The sequence below is a fragment of the Quercus robur genome, chromosome 9 (genome assembly GCF_932294415.1).
Source record: "Quercus robur chromosome 9, dhQueRobu3.1, whole genome shotgun sequence".
NCBI classification, from domain to species: Eukaryota; Viridiplantae; Streptophyta; class Magnoliopsida; order Fagales; family Fagaceae; genus Quercus; species Quercus robur.
The window spans coordinates 3,795,181-3,809,979 of record NC_065542.1 but is presented as its reverse complement, the minus strand read 5'-3'; the positions used below and the strand labels follow the sequence as shown (position 1 = coordinate 3,809,979).

General features: G+C 32.3%; 1 protein-coding gene across 2 annotated transcripts; it reads left to right on the top strand.

The window, feature by feature from the left end:
• The first annotated feature begins 3,660 nt into the window (after window positions 1-3,660).
• Window positions 3,661-13,558, top strand: LOC126700434 (disease resistance protein RPV1-like). Of its 2 annotated transcripts, XM_050398595.1 has the most exons (5): window positions 4,368-5,143; window positions 5,380-6,469; window positions 6,587-6,862; window positions 8,335-9,074; window positions 10,470-10,777. In XM_050398595.1, exons 1-4 carry the CDS (start codon window positions 4,575-4,577, stop codon window positions 8,848-8,850), a joined length of 2,451 nt encoding a protein of 816 aa, XP_050254552.1. In that variant the 5' UTR covers window positions 4,368-4,574; the 3' UTR covers window positions 8,851-9,074; window positions 10,470-10,777. The 2 variants fall into 2 exon arrangements, 1 of the variants encoding a protein (XP_050254552.1); XR_007647141.1 differs by lacking the exons at window positions 4,368-5,143; window positions 5,380-6,469; window positions 6,587-6,862; window positions 10,470-10,777 and adding exons at window positions 3,661-3,710; window positions 13,060-13,558 and having other exon boundaries at window positions 8,744-9,074.
• The last annotated feature ends 1,241 nt before the right edge of the window (window positions 13,559-14,799 follow it).

Sequence of the window (14,799 nt, the reverse complement as noted above, 5' to 3'; positions counted from 1 at the left end):
AAATTAGAAGTGGAACTTCCTCCATATCTCGCCAGCACGTCTGCACATTGGTTCACCTCACGGAATATGTGCACAACCCTCTTGTTGGGAATGGCAGTTAACAGCTTCCTGCAATCAGATAGCAGAGGTTCCAATGAAAGATTGGCCTTACTGTTATTCATTAGCAAGACAATGCTTAAGGCATCCATCTCAATAATGAGGTTGTTAAGCCCAAGATCTTTGGCAATTTCCAGTCCATCCCGGAGAGCCCATAGCTCGGCAATGGTGCTGCTAGTGTATCCATGAGCCCGGGCATATCCTCTAACCCAGTTTTCCTGGTGGTCTCGAATTAAGCCCCCTCCCCCTGCATATCCAGGACAGTTGTTTCAAGAGGTTGTAGAGCTTTATAACCAATTGCTGCAATTCTCCAAATCCGTAAATTACTACTTTTCTTGCACACAAAAGTAGTGGCATTCATTTATTGATGATCAAGTTTCCTTTTTCTACTTTCCACTTACCCTGGTATTTTCTTTTCTTTTCTTTTTTTTCTTTTTTCTTTTTTCTTTTTTGAGAAAACACTAACCCTGGTATTTAAATATAATAAAATAAAAAGTTTTCCACTAGAGCATATATGCAGTTCAAGATACGATAATGTATAAATTGAAGAAAGCAATATTAACAAACATTGCCGCGAATAACCATGAAGCTAAACCTACTGTCCCACGAATTTTATTTCACTTTTTAAAGCCTATTGCACCTAAAACTTGCCATTAGAAAACTTAAGTTATTATAGAAAATTTAACATAACTTTAGAAAATGTTTCAAAAAATAAATATAACTTTAATATATACATACAAAACATACATTAAAAAGAATTTAGAATAAAATAGAAATCCATAGAATTTTAATAATTTAGAGTAAAATTCCTTATTATATATGTTGCTAATAGCAAACAGTCGCGCTGTCATTTTAGTCTTTCATAATTATCTTCCATTTCATTAATCATAATTGAATAATTTTTGGTCCTTGTTTTCTCACTTTCACACTTACTTTGTTTAAATAATTGAGTTGTTGACTCTGTCTCCTTGATTCCAATACCCAATGCCCATTCTTATATTTATTAGTAAAATGATACTAGTGGTTGTTTATGATTCTATTTTCTTTAAAACATGAAATTGCCATCATTGCTCACCCTTGACACGATAATCACTTTACAAGTATAGGTACTTGTAGAGTGTGAGAGACAAGTACTATGGGTTCAAGTCTCCAAAAAGAGGCTTCACACACATATACACTTATATTAAGTTAGAGTAGAATTTCTATCTTATAAAATATAAAAAAAAATTAAAAAAAAAAAAAATGACGGCGTTTAATAGCTCTTTACATTAAACGGCACTGTTTTTCTAATTTAATGGCATGACAGCGTTTTGTTTTCAGTTATGTTAATATTTGACAAAGCCTGGCGTTTTGTTATTCGTAAATTTTGTTAGTTATGTTAGAGCCACAAAGGCTAGTTTGACAGTTAGTTAAGTAGATCAATTTTCAATCTTTAGATATGATTTTCCATCCAAAAAAAAAAAAAAAATCTTTAGATATGAAAAACCATGTAAAAATAGTTACTGACAACATAAAAAGGCAAATAGAGTTAAATCGAAAAATTGCCAATATATAGTCTTCACCTAGACTATATTACACCCCCACCCCCCCCCCCCCCCCCCAAAAAAAAAAAAACAATCTGGCATGTTCAATGTTTTAATTATTTGAGAATCAACTCTCTTCCTTAAGCCACTTATTTAATCCAAAAAATAAATTTAAAAATTAAAACTTGTGATTATATAAAATAAAGTGACTAGGGTCATTTTGGTTCAATTATTCCCCCTAAAAACTTGCTATTATAAAACTTAAGTTATTATATAATATTTAACATAACTTTAGAATATGTTTCAAAAAATAAATATAACTGTAATATATACATACAAAACATACATTAAAATGAATTTAGAAAGAAATAGAAATCTATAGAATTTTAAGATTACATTTGTTGTTTAGAGAGAAATTCCTTATCATATATCTTGATGACGACAAACAAACACACTGTCATTTTAATCTCTCATAATTATCTTTCATTTCGTTTTACATAGTTGAATAATTTTTCTCACTTTCACGCCTGCTTTGTTTAAACAATTGATTTGTTGACTCTATCTCTTTGATTCCAATACCAAATGCCCATTCATAAGTTTATTAGTAGAATAGTCCTAATTGTTTATGATTATGCTTTCTTTAAAACACAGAAAGCCCACTTCCTATTTTTGAATTTAACGGCTCTTTACATTAAATGGCTCTATTTTGTAATTTAATGGCGTGACGGAGTCGACATTGTTTTGCCATTAAAGAAGAGCGAGCAACACACTTGATACTATGTCAATGTGTCATTGGATCCATGTTATTTGTAAATTCAATTGGTTTTATTAGCTAGAGCGAGAATGGCTAGTTTGACAGTTAGTTAGTTAAGTAGATCAGTTTAGGCATGCAGTTGTAAATTAATTTTTTGGCTAATCACACATCCTCTCTCTCTCTCTCTCTCTCTCTCTCTCTCTCATATTAAAATCATATTGTGTCATTTAAAAAAAATTAATTTTTTACTTTTTCAGCTTCTCTAAATAATACTTATTTTCATATCTAACCTGGAAAAAAGTAATTACCATATATAATTTTTAAAAATATTATGATTTTTTTATCTTTAAAAAATATTTGTGACCACCAAAAATATTTTTAGGCCTAACATAATTAAAAAACAATTAACTGAATTTAGAAAAATATATCTAAATAAATTTTGAGTAATGCTACAACTACAAATTATTTTACAATTTTTAGAAACTATTCTTATTAGTTTTTATTTAGGCCCATTATTAACATCACTCTTTCGTTTACCAATAATCATTCACTACATCAACAATTTATAAAAAAATTTATATCTCTAGTATTATTCATAAATTTTTTACTATCAATAAAGAAGTTAAAACAAAATATTTAGTTCACAAATCTCACAAGTAAATAAGAAATTTATATATAAAAATTATTAGAATAAAATAAAACGACACAACAGGAAAATGGGAATAAAAAATAATTATAATGATGTTCAAATAGATTGTAATATAAAAATTCTCGATAAGAACATTAAAATATAAGAAAAATAAAATTTAAATAAAAAATTATTAATATTTAATAGACATTTAAATAATAAAAATATCACCTTTGGTCCCAAATAGCTTGAGCCAGCCATTAAACAAATCACTGTTATCACGACGAGTCACTTTTTCTTTATTATTATTTTAATTTAATCACTGTCACGAAGTCACATGATTATACAAAAAAAAAAAAAAAAACGAAGCCACATGATTGCTTTGAATAATAGTCAATGACTTATTTCTAAAAGTGCTTTTTTTTTTTTTTTTAGGATCCAAAAGATAAGTTGCTATTACTGACTTACTGTCCACAAGTTCTCAATGACGTACACTCTCCCGTCTCTTTCCCAAACTCAGCACGCACACCAAACTTCCAACAAACTTTCCTCAACTCTCCGTCTCTTTAATACTAATAGTTTTCCTCTTCAATTATTCTCTCTCTGTTTTTTCTCTTCTCAAATTGACCTCACGGAAAGCTTTTTTTATCACCATTTGTTCAAGCTTATTCGTCTCCTCGATCTTCACAACGTGATCCGCACATTCAAGGTCCTCTCTTTTCTCTTATTCAATGCTTTGTGTGAATTCTTTGATTTTTTTTATTTTTTATTTTTTATATATATTTAGTTTGCGATTCAATTTATATTTGGATGATGACAAAGATTTTTATCCTGGGTTTTGTGTTTCACTTTTGTTTTATAGTATTAGTATCTGAAATTCTCCTCTTATACCAACTGCGATTGTTAAATTACAAACGTTCTTCTCTTAATACCATTTTGTGAAAAGCTAACTGTATATAGGATCAAGAGGATTGATGCTTAAAGAAATCATTAAAAACACAGAGGATGCTTTTGTAATGATTTAACGTTAGTTAGTTAAATTTCTGCAAAAGTAATAATTTCAGTTTGAGATTCCTGGAAGGAGAGGGAGACTTTGCACATCCACTTTGGCCTCACTTGGGCCTATCACCGTAACTTTTTTTTTTTAATGGACCATGTGTGAGGCAGTGGGCAAATTGAATGTAGTTGTAAGATTGTTGTGAATTTTGTGGTGGCCTTAGTTTTAGTAATGCCTCCCTCCTCTCTCTCACAAACTTACAAACAAAGGAAAGAATGGTGATTATTCCTTTATTAAACAAGAAATTATTATTTAATAAAATTATATAATAGGAATTGAATTATGTGTTGTTTCTACTTTCTAAGAGATAGTGATAGGCCCACGATCTCTTAGAATAGTGAGCTTTAATGTCACTGCTGCAAATTCATTTATCATATTTGTAAGTTTTCACTTTTCACACGTCCATCTCTTTTATTCAATACTTTCACTCAAAGAAATGAAAAAATCGACATCAAATTGTTCTCTTCTGCTCTAATTTTTTTTTTTCCTTGTAATTTTTCTTTCAATTTTAATTTAATGTACTTTTTTTATTATTATCTTTTTTGTAGTTCAAGATTTGCCGACATAGTTCCAATGTCTTCCATTAGCACTCAAAATGCCTCCTCTTTGTTGTCATTTTCATCTTCAACACCACAATGGAAATATGATGTCTTTCTTAGTTTTAGAGGTGATGACACCTGTAATAGTTTTACGGACCATCTCTACGTTGCTTTGAAACAAAAGGGCATAATCATCTTTAGAGATGAGGAAGAAATTAAGAGAGCAAAATCTATTTCACCAGAGTTCTTGAAAGCAATAGAAGAATCAAGATTTGTGATTGTCATTCTCTCAAGAAACTATGCATCTTCAACATGGTGCTTGGATGAACTTGTAAAGATCATAGAATGCATGAAAGAGATGAAAACAATTGTTTTTCCAATTTTTTATGATGTGGATCCAACTAATGTACGAAAACAAACAGGCACTTTTGCTGAAGCCTTTTCTAAACATGAAGAATGTTTCAAGGACTTCATAGAGAAGGTGCAAACATGGAGAGTTGCTTTAAGAGAATTGGCAAATCTCAAAGGTTGGCACCTACTAGATAGGTAATCCAATTTGACATATTAATTGCCTTTAAATGTTCAAATAAATGTTCGCACTTCTTTCTATTTTGACTTGATCTAATTAATTTACATTTTTGTATTTCCTTCAATTTTTACTTGCACCAAAATATTTACATTTTCTTGTTTAAGCCAACAAAATCGAACACTGGGTCTGTGCTTTCTTTTTTGGTCCCATTTATGGGTGGTACTCACTAATTATCATTCTCTCTTAATTGCAGGTCTAAGACACAATTTATCCAGCATATTGTGGGAGAGTTATGGCATAAATTAAGTTATGCACACTTTGAAGATTTTGAAGATCTTGTAGGAATAGAATATCGAGTGAAGGAATTGGAGTCATGTTTGGCTATAGGGTCCGATGATGTTCGCTTTATAGGGGTTTGGGGGATGGGGGGAATAGGTAAAACAACTCTTGCTAGAGTTGTTTTTCAAATGGTTTTGGAGAAGTTTGAAGGTTGTTGCTTTCTACCTAATATTAGGGAGGTTTCTGAAAAAGATGGTTTAATTCGATCGCAACAACTTCTTCTTTCAAAAATATCAAATGAAAGGATAAGTATACAAGATGTTAATGAGGGAGTTTTCATGATCAAGAATAGGTTACGTCATAAAAGAATTCTTCTTGTTCTTGATGATGTAGATCAATTAGACCAATGCAATAAGTTAGTTGGGGAGCATAATTGGTTTGGTTCAGGTAGTAGAGTTATTATAACAACAAGGGATAAGCATTTACTAGAACTACTTGGAGTAGATGGAATATATGATGCTAAAGGATTGAATGATAATGAATCTCTTCATCTCCTTAGTTTGAAAGCTTTTAAAAAATTGCATCCTCCCAATGATTTTCTGCAGATTTCCAAAGATGTTGTGCATCATACATGCGGACTTCCTTTAGCCATTGAGATTATAGGTTCCCTTTTGTTTAACAGAAGTATCAATCAATGGAAAAGTACATTAAATAGGCTTACAACATTTCCTGAACATCATATTATCAAAGCACTTAGAATAAGTTTTGATGGGCTACATGAAGTAGAGAAGGAAATATTCCTACATATTGCATGTTTCTTTAATCATATGGATCAAGATAAGGTCATAGAAATACTAGATTGTCTTGCCCTACATCCTAGAATTGGATTAGATGTTCTATTTAAGAAATCCCTCATAAAATTGTATTGGAATCAATTGTGGGTGCATGGTTTATTACAAGAAATGGGTTGGAGCATAGTTCATGATGAGTGCCATAAAGATCCTGGGAAGCGTAGTAAATTGTGGTTGTATAAAGACATTGACCAAGTGCTGACAAAAAATACGGTATGAAAGAGCCTGAACATATACCTTATTATATTATTCAACATAGCTTAACTTAGAATAGTTTTGGTAATCATACATTTTGCAATTTACTAATCCCTTTTTGTTTTTGATTATTAGGGAACAAAAGCAGTTGAAGGCATAGTCCTAAATTTACCCAAACTAATAGAGGCAGATTGGAATCCTAGATCCTTTTTAATGATGCAACATTTAAAATTGCTCATAATCAATAATGTTCACCTTATGCATGACCCTAAACATCTTTCCAATGACTTAAGATATCTTGATTGGCGTGGGTACTCTTCAAAATCTTTGCCATCAAGTTTCCAATCAAACGAGCTTATTGAACTTCACATGTGCTGTAGCTACATTGAACGACTTTGGAAAGGAACAAAGGTATTTACTTAACTAGAAACAACCTTTTTTTTAGGTTTCATTAAATTGTAAGGTTTGGTTAAAACTAATTTTTTTTTTTTTTGGGGTCTTTTAACAGTCTTTTGAGAGATTGAAACTCATCGAATTAAACAATTCTCAAAATCTCATTGAAACCCCTGATGTCACCAAAATCCCAGTTCTTGAGAAGTTGTTTTTAGAAGATTGTATAAATTTAGTAGGGGTGCACCAATCAATCGGAGTTCATGAAAGGCTTACCATTCTTAATTTGAAAGGATGCAAAAATCTCAGAAGTCTTCCAAAAAAATTTGAAATGGAGTCTCTTAAAATTCTTATTCTTTCTGGTTGTTCAAAAGTGAAAAAAATCCCAGAATTTGGGAAGAATATGAAACTTGTATTAAACCTTTACTTGGATGACACTGCTATTACAGAATTACCCACATCAATCGGAGTTCTTAAAAAGCTAACTCTTCTTGATCTAAAAGCCTGCAAAAGCCTCAAAACTCTTCCAAACAAGTTTGAAATGGAGTCTCTTGAGATTCTTACTCTTTCTAACTGCTCAAAAGTAAAACAAATTCCAGAATTTGGGGGAAACATGAAACGTGTATGTAAGCTTTACTTGGATGGTACTGCTATTACAAATCTACCCACATCAATTGAGCATTTGACTGACCTAGCTTCAATTAATTTAAGAGATTGCAAAAATCTTGTGTGTCTACCCAATACCATTTTCAATTTGAAGTTGCTTAAAGATGTGGATATTTCCGGATGCTCAAAACTTGAGAGACTACCTGAGAATTTGGGGAATGCAAAAAGTATAGAGGAGCTTGATGTGAGTGGAACTGCTATAAGACAAGTGCCTCCTTCCATTGGTCTCTTAAAGAACCTTAAACAACTATCTTTCCGCGGATGTAAGGGGTTATCATCATCTAAATCTAAATCATGGTATGACTTCCTCCCTTTTTATTCAATGCCAAGATGTCCAGATCCTGTGGAATTGTCCTCTCTATCTCTATCAGGATTATGTTCTCTAATCAAATTGGATCTAAGAGACTGCAATCTTAGGGCTGTCCCCAATGATATTGGTTGCTTATTCTCATTAAACATATTAAATCTAAGTGGAAATGATTTTGGTTACCTTCCGGAAAGCATCACTCAACTAACTAGTTTGAGACATTTGAACCTGGATAATTGCACGAGTCTTCTATCATTGCCAAAGCTTCCATTAAGTATTGATTATATTAGGGGATTTAATTGTACCTCATTGGAAACGGTACCAGATCTATTGAAACCAAATTCTTCAATTGAGCCAACCCTCAATCTTTCAGATTGCAGTAAACTAGGTGACAATCAAGGCTTTATTGACATGTTTTTTGCAGTGATAAAAAAGTTGTTACATGTAATCTCTCCTTCTCACTCTCTCTTTTTCTCTCTACTCAGAGTGTGTTCTAAGCACCCTACTTTGTATGTTACAGGGACATTCTCTTGACGACAGACATCTGCATAAGAAATATGCCATCATTTTTCCTGGAAGTAAAATTCCGAAATGGTTTAGGCATCAAAGTATAGGGGCTGAAGTGAATATAAAAGAACCTTTTTCTCGTTTGTGTAATGAGTGGATGGGGATCGCTGTCTGCGTTGTATTTTGTTCTCATCCACATCACCAAATCCCCAATGGTGATTCACTTTCCTGTTGGCTGGTAGCCAATGGAAAAAAAATGTCTTCTGCACCAAACACTGGCCATATTGTTGTTTTATCGGATCACATCTGGCTACTTTATTTGCTTCCTCAATACTACCAAGAGAAACAAATAAAATTATTGTGGGAATGTGATGCAAATGGATTCATTCGGGTTGGAATTAGAATTATGACTCATTGTTCAGTCTTTGAGGTGAAGAGATGCGGGTTCCGTATGGTATATAAGAAAGACATTGAAGATGTCAACCGAAGTATGGCTCAGTGTAGCAACAATAGCACCATTCCTTATTAGGGTTTGGATGTTGTCCATCATAAATTCGGCAATGCCAAGCGAACCCGTGATGACTATGATGGGGCTAGACCTAATGGAGAAGGAAGCTCTAATGATGTACCACACCCAAAACGGATTGTGAGGAGTCTATTGAGTATAGAGAATGTGGTGAGGAGTTAAGTGATTGGGAGGAATCTAGTGAAAGTGACCGGGAAGGTTAATCAACTTTTTTCTCTACATTACCTGTAAGTCACTGTCTTTCTTCTTAATTCAAGTTCTATTGATTGTTGCACTATCTTTTTCTCTTAAGTGTACGTTTATGAATGGATTGCCCACCATATGTTTGATTAGAGCTGTCAATGAGACTCCTTGCAATTTAACTTGAAAGAACAAAGAATGAAGAGGAAAAGCTTTTTTATTGTGATTGACAACAAAATTCGTAAAGTTTATAATGTCACAAATAAAAATCAACAAATACTATGAATAATAGATATTATTGAGTCGATTACTAAATGGCCTTGGCCATGTGCTGTAATTATTTTGCAATGTTAGATTAACATCTTACACCTCATCATCCCATGTGATGCATGTGTTGAGGCATGGGTGAGACTGAGACCTTAATAATATTTGAATCTCATTTAAAAGTGACACATCTTTTTCCTCTGCAATTTGTTAGTTAGAATGTCTGTAATGTCAAATACGAATGGAAAGGGTGCTACAGCCCCTATCACATGATTTGCCTCATTGATATGTAATATTAATAGTCTAAAACTCATTTCATACATACCATTCCTTTTTAAAATGGAAGTTCTTACCATATGACTTTTGTGCTTTGGGCTCTTGATATTCTTGACATTTCCTAGGCCCATTTCACATGTTCACCTTTACAGTAATTGGACTTGTGCATGCAAACAACCATGTAGAAAAGGTTGAAAAATGGAGAAGGTAGTCTGCTTAGATTTGTAAGCCTTGCTCTACTTGTTATGTTGTTTTGATGCATTCTATCTTTAATTTATGTTTTGTCACATTTTCCTTGTTATTTTGTCATTTTAGCCTAATATATTACATTTTATTGTGAATTGATAATACCCCTTTATAAACATCCAAGTATATACATATGGTAGATTCTCTGAAAGTTGTGGTAGATGTGCTGGTCAAAGATACTTTCGGGTGGAATTCTGAATTAGTCACTCTAGAGTCAAAATGATGCTGAAAGAATTTTACAAATTCCCGATTGTGTCTCTGACAAGCTCATAAGGGCTCATTCCAAATTTGAGGCTTCTTTGGTTGAAATAGGATAATGGCTATATCATACTAGCAATTATATAAACAAAGCTGCCAGGTCTTTTGGTGATCTTACTGGCACAACCTTAAGTGAAGACCTTGAGTATTGGAACTAGTTATGTAGGTTACAATTACCATTTAAAATGATTGTCATTCTCTGGAGGATTTTATTATATTTTCTAATTGTGATGGCAGAATTGTGAAGACATCTGAGGACTTATGTCCTTTGTGTCAAAGATACTAAAAGTCTAAAACCTTAGACTATATATATTTTTTCTTGTCATCCAGAGATATCTATTTTTTTTTTTAATTATCTATCCATTAGAACTTATTTCAATTAGTCTTACTTGATTCAGGCATGGACAAAGGGAATCAGGGAAATTTAGAAAATGACAAGGCAATTGTGAAGAAAGAGCCTTTCTCTGCCATTAATGTGGTCTTGTATTGTAAAAGTTTGGTTACAATGTGCTGGGTAACTAACAATTTAAAAAACAATGAAAAGCCTTGACAGCAGCAGGATAAGCAAATCCAGACCTTTAGAGAGTGTTCCAACTGGAAACCACTCATGTTGTAGGAAAGCTGCAAGGGTAGGAGAAGAAAATAGAGGGGATCTAGTTTCTTTTGTAAAAATAGAGAAGGTGCATGTCCATGGCTGGTTGTTTCATCTGGGTTGTTAAAGATTCTATGAGAGCAGCTATTTTGGCTTTCTGTGAAGGATTGTTGAAGCTTCAAGCTTTGCGAGTTCTCTCTGTTATTATTCTTAGAAGTAACAAAGAGGTGGCAGAGTTAGCTAGTAGAGAGGCAGTGGTGAAGCTGCGAAGGACATTCAGCATTTTACAAATGTTTGGGTTTGACAGGTCAACAGATGTCCGGCAGAGGCTTGATCTCTAGCAACCATTGCCTCTAAGTTCTTTATGAACATATTAGCTTGGATACAGACAGTGAACTCCTAATCTTGTACTCTTTGCTTCTTGTGTTGGTTCTTTTGTTTCAATGTACCTAAAAATAATGGCTAGAAAGAGCTTTTTGTTGGTGTTCTAAAAGCAGTAGAAATCATTTGCTGGAAAGCAAGTATAAATCAAAATTGAAAAGCTTTTACTGCCAAGGTATTAATTTATGGTTGTATCCTATATTGTTTTATTCCATTCAAAATTATGCTTCTGGGTTGTCCTCATTTAGAGGTCCATTAGCACAAGCTCATTAGTAAAGGCATGAAAGATTGACAGGAAGTTCAAAATGAAAAATCTAGAATTCTAATTCTTATTTTTTTCCTTCTTGTCCTTTCTATATGATTTGGTTTGCTCTAATATGAAGTATGCAAAGGGGTTTTATTTTTTTTGAACTATTAAAAGGCTTCCTTCTTTTTTCTTGTAATCTAGGATTCTGGTTTGGTTTGATCTATCCATTAGAACTGATTTCATTCAGCCTTACTGGATTCAGGCATGGATCCTGACCTGGCAGAAGGTATTGGGGGCAATTAGAGAACTTAAAGTATTTCTTGGTGTCATTTGTCATTATTATATGGTCTATTTGGTCTTATAGGAACAAGACGTCTAATTGGTCTTATAGGAATAAGGCAACTGTGAAGGCAGATCCTTTTCCTGCCAATAATGTGGTCATGTATATTAAAAGTTTGATTTCTGTGTGCTGATCATTTTTGTTCAATCATGCTAGAGGATAAAATCAGCACTTTTGTTGCTCTATTTGTACCAATTTACTACAATTATTCATAGGAGAATACAATATATGCATGCCACTTCAGTTTTGTAGTAAAATCAAATGAAAGCAGGAAATTTGGGCCCTTTTCCCCAAAGGTCAGTTCTCTTAGGGCCTATTAAAAAAACGGCATGTGATCTGTTTTTTTTTTTTTTTTTTTTCACTACATCTACCCTTTTGAAATCTAAAAATTGAGAATTTATCTGTTGTTTTGTTGATTTTCTCTGAGGTTATGATGAAATTTGTTGATTTTGTTCTGTTTGGTGATTAGAAAGCTGGAAATTTGCCTCTCTTTTTTTATTTTGATTTTGTGCTGAGTTTGCCCTGGAAGTGGAGGGCTTTTTATTTTTCTGAATCCCAATATAAGAAACTTAAAGTTTATTATTTTTTGTTTTCATTTAAACAATTTGATCTTAGAAATGAAATTTTGCCTAGAATATCTGATGATAGTGTGTAGAGGGCAAGCAAGCTCTCGTTTAGTATTATTGATTTATTTTCTTAAAACATTTGTAGTAGATGGATTATCTTCTAAGAATTTAATATCTTAAATTGTGTTATTGCTGATTATAATAATCTTTATTGTTGTACTCAACACAAACTCTTATTTTATTTATTTAGTTTTACTTGTTATCTATGCACTTCTTTTTCAGTCCATGAGCATTCAGACACAATTCTTGACAATTTGGAATTAGAAACTTCTCATTATCATATTTTTCATTCAGAAACCAATATAAGACATACGTTTTTATTTTTTTATTTTTATTTTTATTTATTTTTTTATTTATTATTTTTTTTTTTAACATTTGTTTTTGTTTATGTGACTATTTCTATCTTTGACGGCTAGGAAAGTTGGGGAAAATTAATGTAGAAAAGGTACAAAGCCTTTGAATTCTATCTTGTTTTGATGTTTTAGATTTGGGAATTGTAATGCTTGACTAATATGGGCTGAAAATTAGTTCTTGACTTCTCAACTTTGTGGGTTCCCTTTGAAACATATAAATTTTGTTTTCTTATCCTATAATTTTCATAGAAACTGGATGAGTGACAAAATGTTGGGTTTATGCTTTCTTATGGTTTTGTTTTCAGAACACATAAGCATGGCTCAAGCAAGTCAGTTATGTTTGGCTTTGTTGGAAATTTCTTTCCTTTACATAAAATGCATTTTTTTTCCCAAGAAGATAGGAGAAGCTTATTGTGGGTTATGTCTTTTTGTTTGTTTGTTTTCTAAAGGTACCTGTTGGAGCTATGCCAGAAAGCTTTGGAGGATATAATTTTTTATTTGGGGCAGGTTGTGGGAAGACCCACATTTCTGTACTGCTTATACATGAGCTGAGTCCCTTAATAAGGAATCCCCAGAAGAACATATGCATCTTTCTCGCCCATTCAGTGGCTCTGGTTGAGCAGGTAAGGTACTATTTATCTTGTTTGATTTTGTAATTTGATGTTTAGTTTAAAGTTGTATTTAAGTTGGAGACAATTTTTGTAGTTTATATTGCTGGTTCATTGCACAATAATGGAGTGGTGTTCTCCTTGGCTTGGCTGAAGTGGTAGGTGCGCAGGCCTTGATAAGGGGGTTAGGCTATAGGTTTTCAGTGCTCATGTATGCAATTTCTCGTCGTTATTCTAGATTTTAAGACAGGGCTTTCTGATTATACATGCTTCAAGTTCACCTTGGAATGGAGTTTGGCATTTAATAAATAGAATCATGATTATACTATGAATTCTTTCATTTATATAATATATATATATATATATGTATGTATATATGTATGTATGTATATTTTTTCTGAAATTTGTGTTTGCTCTGTTTAATTTTCCCGTCAACTAAATTTTCCAAAGTTGAATAATGTTCTACATGATAATTTTTTTTTTTAGTTGTTTGATTTGATTTTAGATCTGTGCACTTCTGTTGAGGGCATCACAATTTGACTTTAGATCATATGTGGTTTTTGGCCAGTCATATTGACTTAACACTCTGCCATACCGATTAATTATTGGTAGGTTGCAGGTGTTGATTATTGAAAACTGAAATTTAAGAATTTTATAAAAATGGAAAATTTTATTGCAAAATGGGGAATAACGCCTTTTCAGAAATAGATAGTTTGACATTGCCAATATGTTTCTCAAAAAAAAAAAAAAAAAAAATTACCAATATGTATTATGTATATATTTTCTATTCTTTTGGATAAACATCATAAACATTGAAAACTGAAGAGGTTCATTGTTGTTTGTAGGTTATAGTTGAATTAGATTTCCACATACAGAAATGAAATTAGAATATGTGATTTTTTTTTTAGAAGTAAATTAGAATATGTGATTGCTTGCTAGCACTTCACATCATTTTAAGTGGTCAGTAACAAATGAGAGAAGCATATTGCTTGTACATATGATCTGTGTGAGATTGGGAACCCTGCTAATATCCACAGAAATATTTTTGGGACAATGTTCCAATTCGGAATTTGTTGAGAGATCTCATGTGCATGATTTATACTTTTCTTTGTATCTCAAACTCACTGAAAAATATATTCTCAAGATTTGTATGAGCCCTTATGTATACTTTATTTTTCTTTAACTTAAACAATGACTTTTTATTTTTATTTTTTATCAACAACAATAAAAGCCTCAATGCTAGTAAAACCACAGTTTTAAATATACTTAAATGTATTGGTTCTTTGGTGATTTATTGAACATACCTCTGTGAATGAAACAAACAATTAAACTTTCTTGTGTAGAAGCTATGACCATATTAAATTTTCCAAGCAACTTTGCAATTTCTGGTTTGTTGCTCTATTTTTCTGGGCATCGAATAGTTCCACCAACAGTCCTGCACTCATTATGGATGTCCTTGTTCTAAATTAGAAAATATTTTCGATATTATACAAATATATTCTCATCTTTGTAGATTGGTGTTGACACTGCAGATCATGCTCATGTAACTGGGCAGATGCCAGTGAATTGACTATTGTCTTC

Excerpts from the sequence above, each read along its gene's own strand:
- LOC126700434 (XM_050398595.1), top strand. The coding sequence starts at position 4,575 with ATGTACTTTTTTTATTATTATCTTTTTTGTAGTTCAAGATTTGCCGAC. Across the intron at positions 5,144-5,379 it reads GGTTGGCACCTACTAGATAG|GTCTAAGACACAATTTATCC; the intron begins GTAATCCAATTT and ends TCTTAATTGCAG. Across the intron at positions 6,470-6,586 it reads AAGTGCTGACAAAAAATACG|GGAACAAAAGCAGTTGAAGG; the intron begins GTATGAAAGAGC and ends TTTGATTATTAG.